The sequence below is a fragment of the Schistosoma haematobium genome, chromosome 4 (assembly GCF_000699445.3).
Source record: "Schistosoma haematobium chromosome 4, whole genome shotgun sequence".
In the NCBI taxonomy this organism is placed as follows: Eukaryota; Metazoa; Platyhelminthes; class Trematoda; order Strigeidida; family Schistosomatidae; genus Schistosoma; species Schistosoma haematobium.
In genome coordinates this window covers 32,956,492-32,978,538 of record NC_067199.1, presented here as the reverse complement: position 1 = coordinate 32,978,538, position 22,047 = coordinate 32,956,492, and the positions used below count along the sequence as shown (strand labels likewise).

Sequence of the window (22,047 nt, the reverse complement as noted above, 5' to 3'; positions counted from 1 at the left end):
TGATTAACTGACACATTATTATTATTATTATTATTATTATTATTACTATTATTATTATTATTATTATTATTATTATCGTTATTATTATTATTATTATATTGATAGTTTCAGAGGGATCATTAATAACTTTTCAATTAATGTAATTTATTAATTGTTAATATGATTTCATTTATTGATAAATAACTAGAAATAATTAAAGATAATTACATTTTATTGATTAGTATTTTATTAATAATAATAATAAAATAACTTTTCGATTGTTCAAATGAATGAATCAAATTCTAATGAATTAATAATATACAATAATGTAATATGACCAAATGATATAAGCCTATTGGAATGTATTAGTATTGAAAACAAAATGATTAATCAGAAGAATTAATATCGAGTCAATACGTACAGGATGTACATATGCCAATATGAGACTGATTAATCGCAGTCTTAAATATCAATGGGAAGATTCAAGTAAACAATACCAAGTGAATTTAGATGAATAGGTTATTTATGGAATAAAATTATGCGGTTAATATATAAAATATTAAGACGAAAAACAAGATGATAAAATGACATCAGTGATTAGGGGAAATCACTTTATAGGTTACTCAATTGCTTACTTGCTTACGCCTGTTACTCCTCGTGAAGGAGCATAGGCCGCTCACCGGCATTCTTCATCCAAGCCTGTCCTGGGCAATCCTTTCCAGTTGTTATTCATCCTTTTCATATCTGATTCTATTTCCCGACGTAATGTGTTCTTTGGCCTTCCTCTTTTCTGCTTCCCTTCAGGATTCCAAGTTAGGGCTTGTCTCGTGATGCAACTTACTGGTCTGCGTAATGTTTGTCCTACTCACTTCCAACGTTGTTTCCTAATTTCCTCTTTAGCTCGAAGCTGGTTTGTTCTCTCCCACAAACGGCCGTTGCTGATGGTATCCGACCAATGGATGTTGAGTATCTTGTGTAGAAAGATATTTATAAATAATTGTACCTTCTTGATGATGTTTGTAGCAGTCCTCGAAGTTTCAGCTCCGTACAGTAGAACTCCCTTGACGTTCGTATTGAAGATTGTGACGTTGACATTGGTTGAAAGTTATTTTGAGTTCCATATGTTTTTCAATTGTAGGAATGCGACCCTTGCTTTGCCGATCCTCACATTTACGTCCTCATCTGATCCTTCTTGTTCATCGATGATGCATCCCAAGTATGTGAAGGATTCTACATCTTACAGAGTTTCTCCAACAAGAGTGATTGGATTGCTGTTCTCCGTGTTGTATTTGAGGATCTTGGTTTTCCCTTGTGTATGTTGAGGCCTACTGATACAGAGACTGCTGCTACACTGGCTTTCTTTATTTGTGTTTGTTCGTGTGTATGCGATAGGAGGGCCAGGTCATCTGCGAAGTCCAAATCGTCTAATTGATTCTGAGCTGTCCATTGTATGCCTTGTTTTCCCTCAGATGTCGAGGTCTTCATAATCCAGTCGACCACCAGAAGAAAGAGGAAAGGAGAGAGTAGACAGCCTTCTCTGACTGTGGTCCTTACTTGGAATGCATCTGTCAGCTGTCCTCCATGCACGACTTTGCATTGTAGTTCGTCGTATGAGTTCCGGATAATATTGACAATCTTCTCAGCAACTCCATAGTGTCGAAGAAGTTTCCATAATGTCCTCCTATTTACACTGTCAAATGCCTTTTCATAATCAATCAAGTTGATGTATAGTGATGAGTTCCACTCAACTGATTGTTTGACGATGATCCGTAAAGTCGCAATTTGGTCTGTGCACAACCGATCCCTACGGAACCCAGCTTGTTGATCTTGAAGCTGGGCGTCTACTGCGTCTTTCATCCAGTTCAGCAACACTGTTGAGGACTCTCCCTAATACTGACAGTAGTGTGATGCCTCTGTAGTTTTCACATTTGCTCAGATCTCCTTTCTTTGAAATCTTGATGAGGTGTCCTTCTTTCCAGTCCATCTGCACTTGTTCCTCCTTCCAAATCTTTTGGAATAGAAGGTGAAGCATGTTTGTAGTTACTTCGATGTCTGACTTCAGTGCTTCAGCTTGTATGTTGTCGGGTCCCGTTGCTTTCCCGTTCTTGATTTGTCTGACGGCCATTCTGATTTCTTCCTTCGTTGGTGAGTTGACGTCTATGGGAAGATCTCTGTGTGCTGCTTCGATGTCCGGTGGATTCAACGGAGCTGGTCTATTTAAGAGTTCCTCGAATTATTCTACCCATCTGTTCCGCTGTTGTTGAATTTCAGTGATTGGCCTTCCTTCTTTGTCCTTGATCGGTCTCTCTGGTTTACTATATCTCTCTGCTCGTTTCTTCGTTGTATCATAAAGCTGTTTCATACTTCCTTCTCTTGCAGCTTTTTCGGCTGTCGTTGTTAGTTCTTCCACGTACTTCTTCTTGTCGGTTCTAATGCTCTTCTTCACTTGCTTGTTCGCTTCTATGTATTCAGCTTGTGCTTGGACTTTCTCTGCTCGTGTTTGGCTGTTGTTAATTGCTGTCTTCTTGTTCTTCCTTTTTTTGATCTTGTCCAGTGTTTCTATAGAGATCCATTGCTTATGATGATGCTTCTTGCGGCCCAGAACCTCCTAACACTTTGGAGTTAATGCTTCTTTGATACCTTCCCAGGTTTCCTCCATAGCAGTTTCTTCTTTTTTCAGTAGATCCTGTAAGGCTTGCAACCTATTGTTGAGAGTTATCTTGAATTCGTTGAGTTTGTTAGTATCTCGAACGAAGGCTGTATTGAACCTTTGTAATGCTAATTGATTTTAGATTGTATGTTAGTAGGAACTATTTAACAAGTCGTATTTGTAATTCTAAATGAACTGGCCTCTTTCCTGTGTTACTCAATATTACAGTCAATGAGTTATCATTGACTTCTCAGACCTATTCGATTGATGATTTGAGATTCTGTCTCATGAAAAAAATCACTAGTTCAATTTCATATGAAGAGCAAAAATTAAACCTAACAGTCAAGTTTCAATTGAATTAATTTTTCTGGTTAGCTAACCAGAAATCTAAAGTCAAAGCCATGGGACGGCCCCCAGAAAGCGCAGTGAAGCCTTCAGAGGCTTTAGAGGACCCGAAAAGATCCCATCTGATAAGAACCTGAGAGAAATTTCAAGAATATCAACGTCACTTGCTACAATCGGACAATTGTATAATTTTCTACTTGCGGATTGACTGGATTATAATGATGTTATAACTTATACCATCAACTATAAATATTTCTGTTTTTCTGTACATTCTTGACATTTACTCAGTAACGGTTCTCATGCCTTCTTTCTTTTTTGATTTGAGACTGTGGGTTTTCTATGCGTTCGAGTGCCGATAGCCGTATTAGCCTTAATCAAGTAGAGGACATAAGAAAAGCTGTCTTCGGTTTAATGTCTCATTCTGAATAATATGTATGTAGTCAGGTTTTTTATTAGATTTCAGAACTCTTAAATACTAGAATAGTTATGCAGAGATAGTGAGATAAAGCACATCTAAACCGAATAATTTAGACTCATAACTTTTCATTTTAATATACCTGAGAATTATTTTTAAATAAAAACTGTATTGACAGTTAACGCTCAATTTATTGTGTTTTTTTGTCTCCAATAGACTAAACTGATTTGTTGTCGAGAAATTTATTGAACTTTGAGTTAGCTTATGTTACAAATTGATATCGAGGTAAAAAGAAATAAATAGTTGGTTTGTTCTAGTTTGAGACTTCTTAACTATGAACACTTATCATTTACACGTAACGACAGAACAGAAGGTATACAGATGTTGTGGTGAAAGCTTGATTATTAAATCGCTGAGTTACTTCACATTTCCAACTTTAGTCAATCCATAACATGGAGTGATTGTAATACCAAATCATATGTGAAAACGATAACAATAAAGGTTGTGTAACGTCCACAGGTTATGAGTTACTTAAGAAGAGGTATAAAACTAGCGGTGTATATTATAATAAGCTGATTTAAAATCCGAAGGGTTTGTAGAGAATGTCATATTGTATAAATTACATCCATACTAGGACGGAAAAGTCATCCAGAACTTCTTAGTTTCAAATATTTATCTAGATAAGGTTAATCTATTGTGAACCATAAAACTGTTGAGAATACTTGTTTATTTCATTAATGAAAATTAAAAGTATTTAGAAAATTATGTGAAATATTATCATGAACAAATGATAATGGGAAAGTAAACAGATATGATGAATCACAATTGACTGATCACTGGGTGGTGACCAATGTCATTTGTGTCAAGTCCTTATTAGTGCAGATCGAATGCTATCGACCATGTTGCAATGTGGCCACCAGTCTAAGTGACTAGACACTGAGTGCACTATATATTGAGATTAGATGGTGGCTGGAGGTAGTCGACAGGAAACCCTGGATCAGGGTTTCGTGCTACTTGGCACTCGTCAGCAAGGTGTACCTGTAATCTTGAGGGAACTGGTTCTCCCTGACGGATTCTATCCCATGTCACCCAGCTTCACAGACAGAGACGTTACCACTGAGCTATCCGGAACATCAACAACTTCTTAGTTTCAAATATTTGTCTAGATAAGGTTAATCTATTGTGAACCATAAAACTGTTGAAAATACTTGTTTATTTCATTAATAAAAATTAAAAGTATTTAGAAAATTATGTGAAATATTATCATGAACAAATGATAATAGGAAAGTAAACAGATATGATAAATACACAGCTGAATTATATTGTGAAAGCATCGTAACGCTGACTGTTTGTTAGATTTTCATAGTTTACCAAAGTAGTTATTACATGCACTTCATGTATATGTTTGTGTACGTGCGTCCAACTCCCTTTTCAAGGTCAACACTATTAAAATTAACTGACAAAATCAAATATTGTGTTCTCAACCAATAAGAATTCACTTGACCTAATCTATGCAACAAATCATAAAATTATCTTATAAGGGTAATATTTGTAATCAATTAATAATACCGATACTTAAAGTGGTGGTGGTGATAATATAAACAAAATCATTTATTTTCTTTGTTACTTGTTTTTCTCGTTTATTCACTGTTTAAAGGAGATAGAGAAGAAATGGTTTCACGCAGTAATTATTATACAGAATGGTTAATAGTAAGCTAGGGGACTAGGAATGACACGTTGATGTAAAAAACAAAAACCCGCTAGAAATTAGTAGTGATAATCATATTATTAAGTGTGAAAATTAGATTTGCACTTACCTTAAACTAAAAATCTGTATATATTAAGCTTTGACTCGGTCATTTATGGAAGAAAAGTAGTGAACTAAATTTAATAATTTTTCTCAAAATACTTGATAGATAATCCTTGATGTCTATTAATCACACTCAATATACAGTAACACCTAGTTATAGTATGCTTAACTCTTCATTAAAAGTGAAACTGTCTCGTTCTAAAACTTATCTGTAAAAAGACTACTTAATAAATGAATTTTTATAACTCTAGATTAGTTTGTCACAATATGTTTGTGAAATGAAATTCATTACTATTATTTAGTCGGTTCATCGATGATCATTCCCTCTCTGATAATGTCTTAAAAATGCTCTCATACGTCTATGACTATATCCTACTCTACTAGTGAAGTTATAGAGAGATTAAATGTTTATTTATTGTTATAATTGAGTTCACTTAATAAACTTCGGTTACTGAAGTCGTTTTACAAACATGCTGTCTCTGGTTAAGCTGATTGGTTTGAATAATATCTATCCAAATCACTAAGTCATAGGACAGTCTAGAATACTTATAACAGCAGATTTATTGCAGTAGTTTTCGCTGCTGTTGTTCTGTACTTTTTTTTTCTAGTTGTAGATGATTACAATTAATCTGTAACGGGACTGGAAGTATTTCTCGATAGACCATTCACTCACCAACAAAATGTCCTAGTCTTTTGAAGAATTACTGCTTTCCAAATGCTGCCCCCTTGTGACCAATGTCCCTCAAAACAATTTGTAAACCACATATTTTCAAACAATTTAATCTTATATCTCCGTACTTTACATGTAGCATCGCTTACTGTATCAACCTGTCATGACTTTAAACTGGAATCCATTCTGTAATTATTTCCAGATGGTGATTTGTAATTTTGGTACATATGATTATTCGAATAGGAAATCCCTCAGTAACAAGATCCCTTCTCCTATAGTACTAAATCAACGTTCTGGCCAGAGCTGCAAACGGACCTGTTACATACAATAAATCTAAGTCCGTTAGTAGTATTTGCTCAAACGTAGGATAATTTAATTTGTGTTGCAGTCCTAATTACTTGTTCACTTTCTTCTGTTGAGATAACTATATTGATGGAACGTGGTTGGTAAGTTAAGGAGCATCTTTCTTTATGGTTCGGAAAAGGTCAGACAAAGTCAATACACAATTCCCTTAAATCACATCTAATCAATAGTAGCCAACTGGTAAATAGATATAAATAATTGAAGGTAGTATTTAGTTCTCCACCTGAATTTTTTTCTATCTATTTCGTTCGTATTCATTGATTACATTCTTATAAAAGTTACAGAGATCCAAGTTTTGTCTTCTAAAAAATATTTTTGATAACGCGATTCGGTTTTTAACTGAAGAAGACTTTCAAAACAATTTTACCAGTCATTCATCCTTCTACCATTTTTATTCATTCTTTCCTTATGTTATCTTCATTAAACAGTGGACAGGAAACCTTGAATTTTGTGCTAATTGACACTTGTCAGCAACGCGAACTTGTAATTTTGAGACATTGGGTGATTGGAGTGTGATCGAGAAGAGGTATTGAGTATAGGTTTTCTTTACTAATGGATTTAGATAAAGATTATTACTACGCTTCGTCGTTTGATACATTACGTAATATTTGATAGAATATCTGAGAGATATAATAATTAGTCACAGTGGCACATTCAGTTTATATACCGAAGTAGCAAGGAAAAACTGAGGTAATCCACCTCATTTTCTATGACTGAACATTTTATTCATCATTCTTTTTGACGAGTTTTCCCCGTCACATAAAATAACTATTGAAACTAGGAAGTGGATAGCTGTTACATCCTAGTATAGGACTTTTCGTTAATGCACATCGATGACCCGGACCCCCACCCCGAAATTGAACTCAGGACGTTAAGATCTTGCGACTAGACCTTAAACTGTAGACCACTGAGCCTGTATACAGTGTTGAACTCCTATTAATTATCAATCTTCCAAGTTATTAATGGGCAGCTGACTTAAATCCAACGTAGTTGAACTCCACTGGTCGCTGTTTTACATTAGAACTCACGAAATCGCCTCTCGAAACCAGTTAGTTATTTTGAATAAATTTATTTTTTGTTACAAATTCTCTCTATTTACTCAACACAATTTTTCTTGCAGTTTGTTATTACTGTTTGAGACGCTATTTACTTTTCAAATGATTACAGCCATATCTTATTTAAATTTTTCAGTGATTTTTTGTTAGATTAAAATACACTATGGAAATCAATGGACATGTAGATTTGAAGAGCCACAACTATTTGTTTATTTAAAGTAAATGATGGTTACATTTTTTTATACGCTATATATATAGCGTAGTTAGTGATCCATAAATACAGACAGTATCATAGGGGTTTATTTGTTTTACAATATCAATATTTATTCTAATTATTCAATCTAGGTGTCTTAGAATGCTTTTATTCTAACTAAAATAATATCAGCCTAATTAGTAGAAATCGAGGCTGTATAATTCATATATCTCTATGGACATTTAGGAGTTTTGATGATCGTGTAAAGTCATACAGTTCTATTCGTGAATTTCTAAATATCACCCATCACATACTAAGTGGTTAAGTAGTATTGATCAGTATGATGTTATGATTTTATTGGTATAAATAGATCTAGCTCCTATGTGACCACTAGTCTAGAAGGCCTGAAACTACGGTAGATATTTTTTCGGTGTTAGAAGGTTGAATGCGACTAAAACTTAGTCTTAAACATATATTTCTGAATAGTTGACACAATATTATAAAAAAAGCACTGCTGATGAGTACTGACGTCTTACATTAAAATTACAGTTAAGAAAAGGAAAAATCATAATAATCACGAATTATTTACTTATTCATTTGATAGGCATCGGAAATATATTGAATGAAATATTAGCTAGATTGTAGCTTTAATGGAATAAGATGATATATAATCAATACTCTGGATTTGCTCATGAATTGTTTTTATCGTACAACACCAAGTAATGATTAAAAAGGAAAGATATAGAGTGCTATATTCCGATTAAAGCTAATCATTTAAGTTTTTGAGTAAATGACTAACACGGGTAAATTTAAAACTTTAAATGAGGACTAAAACTATTCACTGACCTACATATTTCAGGTATCATGTTCATCAAAGTGACATGCGACATTTTTACAAATAATGTATACATAAATGTTGTTTATGTTTGTAAAAGAGCAGGAGATTATTATAACACCAAACAGTTATTAACTTCTGACGCAGTAGTGAACCTTGCTTTTTTTTCCAGAAGAATAAAATGTATGTAGATTGAATACGATTTTACACCGTTCGACAGGTAAACTTCATGTTTATTTAGGTTAAAATATGCTAAAATTAGTAGCATTTACCTTGTAAATACTATAAGTTAATTTTATCAATACTTAAGTCGACGTTTCACAACAAACAATCATTTTAATTCCAAATGGTGTTAGATGCTAGATTTTGGGGGGAAAATTCTTCTTTACCTTTCTTTTTCTAGATTGACTGTAATACATGGAGTTGATAAAATGTTAAACTTAAATGCATTTTTATATGTAGGTTAGTTTGAAATAACTCCGAAGAGGACAGTAATCGAGCAACCTTTGTTGTATTATATCCATCCTGAATATAACTTTTTGTTAAATAAAGAATTCCAATGATTAAATGAAGATAATCACCCTATCAAACTTCATGATATAAGCGTTCGTGCGCCAGACGAAGGTCCTGGGTCCGGATCCCGTGTACGGGATCGTGGATGCGTACTGCTGAGGACGGAACGGCCGTCCAGTGTTTCCAAGCTTTCAATGGTGGTCTAACATTCATCGATTCATGATCTCAATCAAAAACTAAACAATCTCCACAACTCTACACTGATAATAGCTATTAAATTTTACATTTAATGAAGGCTTTTGTTTAGTTTTACCTTACATTCCAATTAGCCCCCATACAAATACAGCAGTTATTAAGAGAAAATGTTTATATTAAAGACATACATACATAGAATTCATTAGTGAAAATACAACATAAATGGAGTAGAGTAGAGAAGGAAATAATGGTGCTAAACAAATACAGGGTGGAGATGAAATTCAATAAATTAATTAGTTATTAGCTAACTCATCATGATTAACCCAAGTGTATTTTTAAGCAAAATAAACGTACAAAAAATAAATTACAATTTTACATGGAAGACAAATAAGTGAACGTTAGGTGTAAAAATTAAAAACTAAAAGATAATTAATTATTTATGTCTGAAAGTAACCACACAAACACGCACATAAATACACAATACATGGATTGATTGATTGATTAAACATGATGAGATCATTAAAATTGCCGATAACAAGAACAACAACAAAATAGAAATAAACACAGAACAAAATATTACATTATCGCAACTAACAATCATCACGGTTCATTCAGCAAACTTATTAATGGTCTCATCTATTTACTAAACTTCTAGGTGTGTATGAGGAGGGGGTAGTGATAGATTTTACGACATGTTTGTGTACTTAAAATGATTTATTTATTGAATAGATAAATAAAAAGTAATTATAAATTATAGTAGTCGAGTATTCATAACATAACAGATATAATAGTGGTGTAAACAACATTGATAATACTAATAATAGTAATAATTATTACCATTATTAAATAAGGCACAAGATTTCTTTATGAAAATTATAATAACTATATTAAAACAAAGAAATGATCTTACTGTTCAAGAAAACTGTGTACGTGTGTACTTTGTGTTTGCTGAGTGGAATGAGTTGTACACCACGTGAAACTATATCTATATATATATATCATAAGGCTTTTTTTAGTAAAATCTAGTCCCTTTATCTTTCCATTTATTTTTGTTTACCGTTTAGCTAATCGGTATTCTAATAGAGTGCCATAGTTTCCATCGTCAACATTATACTTAGCACATAATGCTAATTGGTTTTCTATGCCCCAATACGGTTTTAGACAAACTTGACCAATCCAACAATCATTAACTTTACTTAAATGTGTCCAATCTTCACCGACAACAACAGCAACTGCATGTGCAGTTGGTATGGTGACACGAAACGGTACAGTATCAGCAGTTGGTTGATTTGATCCACTAGGATATAATATACCATCCATTGGTGTATGAAGATAACAACCTTCTTTCCATTGGGCGAATTGTTGTGGAAAACACATTACATGACCATTTCTTCCACGATTAACCTGAGTTGCTTCCAATAGATAATTATAAACACTAGGAAGTGATTCACCTGGTTCCGTATAAGGAAGAGCATATATTTGAAATTTGAAAAATCCTGGATGAGGGAAACGTATAACAAAGTAGATTTGGAAGTCACGTGTTTGTTGAAGAATCTGAAATGAGGAGAAAAGGAGAGAACAAAACTTAAAGAAGCCGAAAGTTAGATTACTGAGTATGTTTGCGTAAAGAGAGTTAAATAAATGACAGAATTAGGTTTTGAAAACTTCTCGCAGCAAACATATATTGTTGATTTGATGGCTAGTCGAGATTCAAGTTTAGATTGAAGATGATTTTTGGTTACAGGTCATGATAGTAAAGGAAGAGCAATTGAAAGCCAGAGATAATTGAACAACTGTTTCGTCCAACTTCAGAACTCCGTATGGTGGTGGACCTCAGTAATCATTTACCATCAGAGGATTCTCGGGAAGCGCATTATCATTCTGTGATTGAATTGAGACCCAATTGTTCAACATTTATTAATCGAGATATAGCGTGATGATCATCAGACGCTTTAGTTAATAACTGTCATAATCTCGAAATAATTGAACTTCACCCGTTGCAAATCTTGCTGGACACTTTAAAAGCTCATTAGAAAAGTAATCACTGAAGAGAACAAGCTTATAAGTTCTGTAGTTTATTTGTGGAGATTTAATCAATTCGAAGATAGTTTTAGCTTTAAACTGACAAATATCATCCATTATTTGCTTAGTAAAATACTTTTTGGGGAATCTGTTTAATTTTTAACAAACAAAAAACAGTAATTTCAGTGGCTGTGATGACGGTGTTAGTGTAATAGTAGATTGAAAGAAAGCTAGATGTAACTGAACCAGCACTTGGGACTTGGAACCAACCCATAGAGTCACTGACTGTTGAATTGAGCCATGCAGGTAGGTGAAAACTAAATGGTTAGGGTCGGTATGATTATCGTAAACAATGATTGGAAACTTTGGGTGAAATGGCTGGTTAAGAATCGATCGCAATAGCCCAGGTAAATTCCTTCTTTGTTTTCCTTTAGGCCCTAAGTTTCTAAATTACTTTATCAATTTTCTTTCATTTCGTTAGTCCACAACTTCGTATATTCTATGCGTAATATATCCTATTGCCGCTAATATTGTTACTAATGAGATGTGCCTTAACACGTTTATCACGCTAATAAGGTGTGGCGACTTGAACTGGTACAAATATAGCCTGGGTCTAATGTTGTTTATGAGTAATTGACTGAATTTCATTAGCCAGGATCATGGTCAAATTTGAGTTTGATCATCAAATGAGACATCAGTAAGCAGAAGCATGAGTTGATGAGTCGCGCATAAGACGAAACGCCTTTGTTGATCTCTACTGATGGTCAATAGTAAATACTGTCGTTAAAAGACAGAAGGGAACTATCGAGACATCCGTCTAAGAAACACACTGATGATCTATTCAGTCATACAGAAAACTTGGATGAACGAAAAAGTTCTGATAAGATGTTTAGAACGTTTCTAGCTAAATAAAGAAAAAAAGCACAACGTAAACTTGAAGACTGGGCCAAATACAATGACTCAATTATGTACAAGCAAATATTTGATTTTAAATAAGAAAGCATGAGATAGGACATACTTGCTGTGAACAATCTTCCGATACATCATGACTACAGTGTATTAATTGTGCCATAATTCGTAAAGGTTTATCAGGATGCCGAGCAAATTGAATACACAATTCACCAGTATTAGCTTGAATAAATGGATCTGTATGACTTAAAGCTTTTAAACCCATTGAATCAAAGCGTGAAACTGGACCTAAATAGGTTGGCGGAATAGTTGGTAGACCACGAACTGGAGAATCACAATCTGATATAATAATATATTGCCATACCTTGAAAAATTAAATAAGAATGTATGGAAACTGAGAGAATCTCATACATTTATAATTGAGTAGTGTACACTTTATCGAATATTTTCATTGAATAAAAGAATTTATATTATGTACAACCCAGTAGCCAACTATAGACTCAAATATTAGGTTTTGAGTTACATATATTGTGTAAGAGGGTTAAAAGAAAATAATGCCACACAATCCACCAATATATAGAGTGGAGTTAAGAAGATATTTGAGAGTTAACTGAGTAGATTAATAAGTCATGAATCCAGTAGAAAGTGATGTGAAATTGTTATGACATTCCAAAAAAAACCCAGAAAGAATATTAGTTTCATTACAAGTTCATCTTAACAGTAAGAATGTACAACTCTTTTAGAGAAATCCAGTCTAGAATCATGAAGATTAGGGATGAAATCATCAGATTTATATATAGGTTTAATTTCTAAGACTAATATGTTCAATTTCATACACATAAAGATATAAGTTAAACGATCATTTGCTACTTTTCCACACAGAACGAAGTATCACAGTAGTATATAACATTTAGTCATTGGAGTATTGAGGAAATATATTTTGACAAGAAATTGGAATATACTGACTTGCTAATAAGGATTTTTTTCAAAGGCTTTTCAATGTTCATTTACACCAATAGAAAATAAAACAATCTATTCTATTATCAGTACGGAATTGTAGAGATTGTTGAATTTCATTGAAATTACAAACTGATCCAAGTTAGATAACCATTAAAAACCTTGAAGCACTGGAAAGGCGTTTCGTCGACATAATGATTAATTGAATTGAAGTACCAGTGTATATTTCATTTAAGGACGGTTATTTATAAACTTTTTAACTGAACAACATATATGGCATCATGAACCTTGATTCAGCGGAGTGAAACGGAACCAAATTAAAGGTAGTGTATCTTCCATTCATTTATATGTTGTTTATCTACTACAAAAAACTGTTAGTGTATACCATTAGAAAACAATTCCATATAGATATATTATCCACACACTGTACATAGTACGAATTATAGGCAAATAAGATTTTGTCCATTAAGGCTTGTTGAATAACACAAAAAAGTCATACTTCTTGAAAGATTTTGAGTGGGACTGAGAGAGGCATTTGACATTATTGCACACTACCTTTTAAATTAGATTCTCTTATCAGAATCCTTTTTTTGCTTTTTTGGAAGATATAAAAATGATATCTTATTTGTTGGTAAGGCTTTGGAAAAATATGATACTATCTCGAATTGAAAACCTTGGGAAGCATTTATATAAAATTGCGGTGTATCGAATTTACTCTAAGATTTACTAAAATAATCTTTTAAATTTTACGTTGGCGATATAATTCTAACATGCAAGATAACAACAATAACCAGTTAGCTTATATATTCCTTTGATATTGGGTTATATCTATTTCTTAAAACGAGCAGACAAGTTTTACAACGTTTAATATCAGTCAAACATAATCGATGTAGATTCTGGTATAATTGCGCATTGGTCCAATTTATCAAACCAAATTAGCATAGTGAGATGAAATTAACAAGACGGACAGCAAAGGATATCCTAGGAAAATCTTAGTAGGGGGGCCTATACTCCACGAGGGGTAACAGGCGTAAGTAAGAAATTAAGTAATAGCAAAGAGACAGAAATAATGTGACAGTGATGGTAATGTGAAAGACTGAACATTGAGAATATAGTGCAAAAAATAATGAAAAAAGTAAGCGGGAAAGAATAGTATTGCTAAGGATGTAGAGTGAGATAAAGAGACAATACATTTATGACATCCTTTTCAAGTATCTTAAGAAGCAGTTTCTTTCTACGATATGGGTGACAGGAAAGTGGCAACTGTTCTCATATCACTAACAGCACTCTTTAATGTCTATGTTACTATAAAGATGTTAGGAAAATACATACACACATAACACAATTTTTAAACATACCACAAAGAAAGAATTTCCATCTTTCACAGGATCATTAGCGTACACTTCTAGACCATATTCTCCAGCTTCTGGTAAGAAAATAGCAAATACAGCTTCTGAATTCCCATTTACACTTCGTTGTAGTAAACTTTTTGAAAGAGCATTTTCAGCAACTAATGTACATTTGAGTTTAGCCATTAAACGTGGCGGTGGACAACCTGGTAATGAGCCTAAACCAAAACGTATTTCCAAAGTACCACGTATAGCACGTAATGTACAATCAACACGTTGAGCTGTTATTCGATAATTTTTAGCCAACTATCAGTATTACAAAGTAGACGAAGTGAAATGTAAAGAGAAAAACATTTAATACAATTGATTCCGTTTATAAATGTCAATAAAGATTAAGATACGAATTTAATGTATTCTGATGCTTTTTCTTCAACCATATACAAGTTCATAAGTTCAATTATTTGGAATCATTCTAACAGATAAATTTCCCATCAATAAAGAATCATTTATTTGGAGCATATTATCAAGAGTCTAAGCATTTGAAGACAAAATAGTCTTTATAATTCGATCGTAAGCCACTTGTTAGATGAAAGATACAATGAATTCACCCAAAATGATCTATAAATAATCTTACTCTGCCTTATTTCAAATAGTTAGAAATCATTCGTAATAAGAGAAGACCTGAGATCATTGTGTTGAAAAAAATTAGTAATTAACCTTCATCAACTTTAGAAATAGAAGTAAAACCGAACATGTTGACTATTTTTCTCATTTGAGTTCTATAATCACGGTTTATTAAGCTTAACGCCTATTTTGATTCTAAATCTCTCAATTATTTATTACATGACGTGTGTTAGAAAAAAATTATTTCAAATATTCTAAAACTGATATGCGTTTATGAACAAAAAGGAGACCATGTTAAAACTTTAATTCTACACTGCATTTATATTTCAAACAACTTATCATTTATTGGTGAACAACTAGGTTTCTTCAAATCCCAAGTTATGCTAGCAATTTAAGATTAGATAATTAAACTTAACAACTTATATTTGTAGTCGAAGAGAAATAAACCAAACATCAATATGAAATCACTATATTCTGCCAATAATATTGTCATTTTCAATTTATTTTAAATAAATAAAAAGCTCGAAAAGAAAAACAAACAAGGAGGTGGAAGCATTGCCATTTATGTTATGTCCGGAAGAAAACAGATTGCTTGATTGGCTTGTATTAGATCCCGTGTAATCGGACCGTTGTAATAAAAAAGCAGTTTTGTATGACCTATTTCTGTCTCTCTCTGTAGTTTGATTAGTTCGCTTATGTCACTGGTAAAAAAGGTAACTCGTTTACTAATTCATATATCGACCAATCCATAACAAGCAGGACGTTGAGCTTCATCTAACCCAGCAGCCGATCAGAAGATGAAGATGGTAAATATATCAGTGCCCTAACGTATTCAACTCAACTATGGTTGAAAACTCATACAACAAAATACTTGAAATGTTTGATAACAGCAACACAATTAAGAAATTACAATATGTATGTCACTTAGTCATAAGTGATACATGTGACAAAGATTTATGGTTAAGAACGCAAAAACACAAGTCTAAGTCTATAATAAAAAAAATCACAAAAAGTAATCCTTCTTATGATAGTCCTATGAGTTAAACTTCCGCACTATTCGTTCACTTATATCAATTGTTTTGCATAATATTTGATGCATACTGGTAATAACATGGTGTCGTGAAGAACACAGGTGAAGACAACCGAATTATATTTAGCACAAAATTAGTTACCAGGTAAAATAGAAAAACCATACTATAATACCTAATTTGCAAAATGTCAAATAATTGTCACGGATTTCATTGTTCTTGCATTTCTATACTAAATGCTTTCTATTCTCGTTCTTCCTTTCGTGATCTTCCCAATCTTCTGCTGCCAGATATTACATTCCTGACTCGCGTCATATACTACTTATATCAATATAAGTAGTACGCACCAGACCCGTCCCTCCTTTTAATAAGATGTCTTCGTAGTCTTTCTGATTGCCGTACAGCTGTCTTCTTTGGTGCTGTTTGTGAGTCACACTCATAATGATCTTGAAAGCATCTCTGCAATTGACTGGCATTGACGCGCTTCTGCTTGTCTTCTCCCCGGATCGTGTAAACCGAGCCACGTCTCTCCGTGATAACGTACTGTCCTTCCCACTTTGGGATCAGCTTTCCCGACACTGCTCCCCCTGCTATGTTACTTTTTCGTTCCCTACACTTTACTAGGTCCCCCACTGCAAAAGGTTTCTACGTTCTCCTCTGTTGTTCCGCCTTCTTTATGTCTGATATTTGTTTCTTCTCCACGTTCCTTACTGCCTCCCTCCTCTCTTTTCTTAACCTTGTTGTCGTCCACTTCTGTTGTTGTGACCAGGTCTTGTTATGCATTGGAAGTCGTGGCTGTCTGCCAAACATGAGCAAGAAAGGTGACTTCTTGGTTGTTCCTTGTATGGAGGAACGATGCGCCAGCAAAATCAATGGTAACTCTTTCTCCCAATTTCCTCCTTTTGATGCTAACCATTCCTTTAACGTCTGATTGTTTCTTTCTGTAAGCCCGTTTGTCTGAGGATGATACGGTGTAGTTTGTATCCTCTTGATGACAAACTGCTTTAGACGGGCTTTAAACCCGTCACTTTCAAAACAAGGACCCTTGTCAGTTAGTATCATCTTCGGTCTTCCGTGACACGCTACAATATGCCTGATTATCACTTCGGTCACTGTTTTTGCCCGTTGGTCTGCAATGGATACGGCATCTACCCAACATGTAGCACGTTCCGTCACCACTAGTAGGTAATAGTTACCGCTCGCCGTCTGTGGAAACGGTCCCATCACATCCGCCGACCATAGATCACCGACTGCGGTTGCTGGGATTGACTGTAATGGCGGTTGTGCGCATCGATCGCTTTTTATTAGTTAACACTGCTGGCAAGTTAACACGTATTGAGCCACATCGTTTCTCATGCCTGGCCAGTATGCACATTGTCGTAGTAAGTCTGTCGTTCTTGCGATGCCTGTATGTGCTACTCGGTGACACTCGTGTATCATCTTACGCTGCCAGTCTTTCGGGATCACAGCAACCCAATTCTCGTTATCGTCCTGCCGGGTCAAGACTCCATATGCATTCACTCTCAGTCGTTCCTTCTGCCGAAGCAGCATTATTACCTCCTTGTCCATTGTTCAATTGTCGACGTCTGCTCCTTCTCTTATCACTCTGATTACCTCTCGAAGGTTAGGGTCAGCTTTCTGCTGCCGGACGAGTTCTACTGGGTCTCCCTATAAAATATTCACCGCGTATGCTGCCAATTGAAGTTCGGCTTCCATGTCTGGTCTTGACAAGTGATCCGCCATTACGTTTTCCTTTCTTGGAATATGGCCGATACAGAAGTCGTACTCTTGAAGACGTATCATCCATCGCGCCAACTTCCCTCGGAGGCCTCTTGCTGTTTTCAACCACTGCAGGGGTTTATGGTCAGTCTCAATGTGAAATCATCTACCTAAAAGGTACGGTCTCCATTTGCCTACTGCCCACACGATTGCTAAACACTCCTTTTCGATCGTTGAATACTTCTGTTCGGCAAGTGTGAGAACGCGACTCGCGTATTCCACCACTCTGTCAGACTGAATCAAGACAGCACCTATACCATGATCACTTGTGTCTGTGACCACTGTAAACGGTTTCTCGGGTTCAGGCTGTCTGAGCGTTTGTTCGGCAGTTTCAGTCCACGTAAACTTAGTATTGCTCAACAACTTATATAGGGATGCTGCTATTTCGTTGAAATTATTGACAAACCGACTGTAAAACACCGCCGTTCACAGAAACTGTCTCAACTTCCTCTTCGAATTAGGTACTGAAATATTCCTTATAGTAAGAATTTTCTTCGGCAATGGTTTTATTTCTTCATTCCCTACTTTATGTTCCAACAACGTGACGCTAGTTTTCGCTATCTGCGACTTATCCTTATTAATTCGAAGTCCAAATTCGTCAATTCGCTTTAAGACTGCTTCCACATGTTTGACGTGATCTGTTTCTGTCTGACTGTATATAACTACATCGTCGCCATATACCTCGACGTTGTCTAGATCTTTGAGCAGTAGCGTCATTAATCTTCTGAACGTACACGGTGCACCCGCCAACCCGAACGGCATTCGTTTAAATTGATACTGTTTATCACGTACAGTAAATGCTGTCTTGCTTCGGTCTCTATCTTTTATAGGCAGTTGTCATAACCTGACCGTAAATCCAGCACTGCAAACACCGTAGCATTCTGTAGCCGATCTAATGTTTCCACCACTGTTGGCATTGCACATGGTTTCAGGTCTGTCATATTATTCAGTTCTCTGAAGTCGACACAAAATCTATACTTTCCATTCAGTTTCTTTACCAAGAGTACCGGCGAGCTATACGAGCCAATGACAAAACATATTCAGTGTTTACAAGTTAATACTTCACATGTTTAATCCGTATCTTTGGATATTTGAAATTTTGTGCCTGGGTACGTTTAAAATTTTTAATGTAAAAAGTAGAAAAAACTATTCCAATATCTGGCAAAAACATTAGATAATAGTCAAACATTTTCTATGAGAACTTATTTACCAATGAAAAATACTAATCTTATTAAAAAAACCCAACTGCTCAAATCTTGAAAAGCTATAGAATCCAAAGCGATTATAATGGAATATGATAAAGTGAATAAATATACCATATATCGATGAATTAGATTAATCGAAATCGTCTGTTAACAAACTTTTCAGAATGTAGAGGTAGAACTCCAAGATTTAGAAAATCCAAGTGTTCTAACACCATTTATTTATTTAAACACATAAACATTGGTACCAGGAAGTACCAAATAGATATGCGCTATATAAATCATTCGATTTGTGTGAGGGCTGGGATACTGTCCGGCTGCCCAAACCGAAGCGGGTGGTTTTCTTAGTGGACCCCATACCCCGAGCCTTCGACTTTAAGATCTGATCCACAAGGCAGTGGAGAATCGTAAGGAGACGCATTCCCATGGTAGCCGGTGACCAACAATAGGTCCATACGCTATTTGTTCCTTCAGGATACTGGAGCCATATGCACCAATGGTTTGGAATCAGGGGTTCCTACCTCCCCTAGGTGGACTCTCCGTGGCAATTGTTAACCTGAACAACCCCCATAACTGTTATCAAAAAGTCAAATGGTACACCATGCATCTGTGCAGGTATTTCAAAAATGGATTAAATGCTGCTTTAGAGCATTATTCAACTTAAGACTTATCGTTTGTAATCGTAGTTTACTTGTACAGACGAAACTACTTACAATAGCTTTCTGAGTTTAAGATGTGGGACATGAATATCTAGGTATCTATGATCTTTGTTGTACAAATATTACTCAAGTTTTACAGGTCTATGAAAAATGAAAACAAACATTAAAAGTGAGGGGATAATTTATGAAACGAACATGGTTAGTTATATTTTTAGTGATGATGATTAATAGTGATGCAATCCAAGTGTATGTGCATTAATGAAAAATTATATTTTAAATTAATCAAACCATCAACATCAACAAATCCAGGAAATAAAATTTTCCAAATCTTATACTCAATCATTTCATATATATATATAGGATTTGTGGAGATTGTAAAATTTTTAGTTTAAATCACGAACCATCAATGAAAACCTGGAGGCACTGGATGGCCTTTTCTACCTGGATGAAGGTGGATTGGTTAGACGTCAACACTGTTGGATCCGAATCAAGGGTGCAAATTTCAGGCGTTCGCACTAGAAACCGGAGACCTTGGGTTTGATTTCAGCGTGCAGGGTCATAAGTGTGCACTGTTGATGCTTCCCATAGCAGGACCAAAGGGGCGTTGAGTGCTTCCAGGTTTTCAATATCAGTCTAGCTATAATCAGTTCGAGATATATATGTAAAATAATCTCTCAATCATATTGAATTAAAATCTTCCACTTCATTGCCATACCTCATTCGGTCCGTAGCTTGATGATTGGCATGGTGGAAACGGCGGCAATGAACAGTTTGAACCAAAATTCGCTACTAACCGATACTCACAAACAGCACCAAACAAATTTTCAGAACTTAAGTCATCAGGGATCATACTGACTATACCGAGACCTTCTTTTTGTCCATTTTGATGTGGTTGATGTTGTTTAGCATAGATAAGTAATTTATATGCTCCAGGTCTTGGTGGTCTAATGTAGAAAACTGATGTATGCTCTCGTATCAATGTTTCTTGTCTACCGAATCGACTGAAATTAAAAAGTAAAAAAAATCAAACCTTAGTTGAAAATATTATATGTATGGATATTTTAGAAAGAGGGCGACTATTTCGTTTTCTTTAACAATGAGCACTAATAAAGTGAATTTTTAATGTTTGGTGGTGTAGGAGCACGTTGGGAAAAACAGAAGGCCGTCTATTGAAGATATAGCATCAAGTTATGAAGTCACTGACTGTTGGACTGAATCGTGTTGGTATGTGCAGACTGCCAAGTTGGAGTCTAGAAGATTTTTGTAACCACTGGTTGGAGACATTGAGTGATATGGTTCATAATTGATCACAGTGATACAGATGCATTCATTCTTTGCCGTCTCTTAGATCTTGAGTTTTAAAATCATCTTATATTTTTCTAATCTGCGGATTCATTCTTATAAAACCATATTGTCCATCCCTAATTTTTTGTACTATCATTGATGATCTTACAAATTCATAGGTTATATAAGTCAGATCCTAAAGGTGTAACTAGTGTAGTAGGAAATATTTTAATGGTTAGACAGAAATATTGCAACTATTCATTAATTTAATAGAAATCGTTAAATAAAACACATAATATGATTTCACAATAAGTTCGGGTTTATTTATTTGGTTTTGATTTACAAATTTCATGTGCAAGGAAGATACACTACTGACTTGTGCAGGCTCAATTGAAGTGGAGTGTGAACCTGTGATCCGTTTAATCGAAAGATCAGTACTTTAACCACTGACCAACCACTTTGCCTGGTTTTCGAATATTACAACTGTGATTGATGGATTTAATTCATGCTTTTCAATCCGAATTGTATAAACTATTATTCAATCTTTGTTGCTGTGTCGATTAACTCCATTTTTACAATGATTTTTCGCTTTTAGTTAGAAAGATTTATTTCAAAGGATAAACCGTACATAACAATCCTGAGGAAGTTAAATAATAATGTAATTTTGACGGGTCTAATAACAAATAGTTAGTATTATGGTTAAGGATTTAGGGTTACACCAAAGCAATCCGATTTAGCTAGCTATTCCGATGAGTCCCAGCCCCGCTAACTAGATGAAGAAGTCCACGCTCGGAAGAGGGAAATATATTCCACAAGCAGCCAGAAGCACGAACAACAACAACAAGCACAAATCAGGCGTATATATACAACATAAAAATGTCCTTGTGAAGCTTTACAAAACAGCACACTAAAAGATACAACGAACCAATAGCGTTTAGGACACTCCCAAGTGGGAAAGACGACATGAAGGTGAAAATGAGCGCTTTTGGCGCGAAAACAAGAAATTCAAACTTTCAAAATAGAATTACAAAAATAAGGTATTTACCAAGTGAGTTTTGGGGATCTAGCAACCCCAACATCGATATGAGTATAAAATATTCTTGAATCATAGCTGATATCAGTTCGTGATAAAAACACACACCAACTCTGAATCCTGACTCTAAACTCTAGTCCCAGCATTATTAAACAATTCAGTCATATTTGTAGTTCTC

General features: G+C 34.7%; 1 protein-coding gene across 2 annotated transcripts in view; it reads right to left on the bottom strand.

The window, feature by feature from the left end:
• Window positions 1–9,177: 9,177 nt before the first annotated feature.
• The window catches only part of MS3_00007887 (uncharacterized protein), an 83,830-nt gene continuing 70,960 nt past the window's right edge, over window positions 9,178–22,047 (bottom strand). For both annotated transcript variants that reach the window (XM_051216229.1, XM_051216230.1), the window contains 4 exons: window positions 20,268–20,553; window positions 14,270–14,566; window positions 12,064–12,318; window positions 9,178–10,577 (listed from right to left, as the gene is read on the bottom strand). In XM_051216229.1, coding sequence (XP_051066798.1) covers window positions 10,077–10,577; window positions 12,064–12,318; window positions 14,270–14,566; window positions 20,268–20,553 — 1,339 coding nt within the window. In that variant the 3' untranslated portion in view covers window positions 9,178–10,076. The remainder of the gene's footprint in view (window positions 10,578–12,063; window positions 12,319–14,269; window positions 14,567–20,267; window positions 20,554–22,047) is intronic.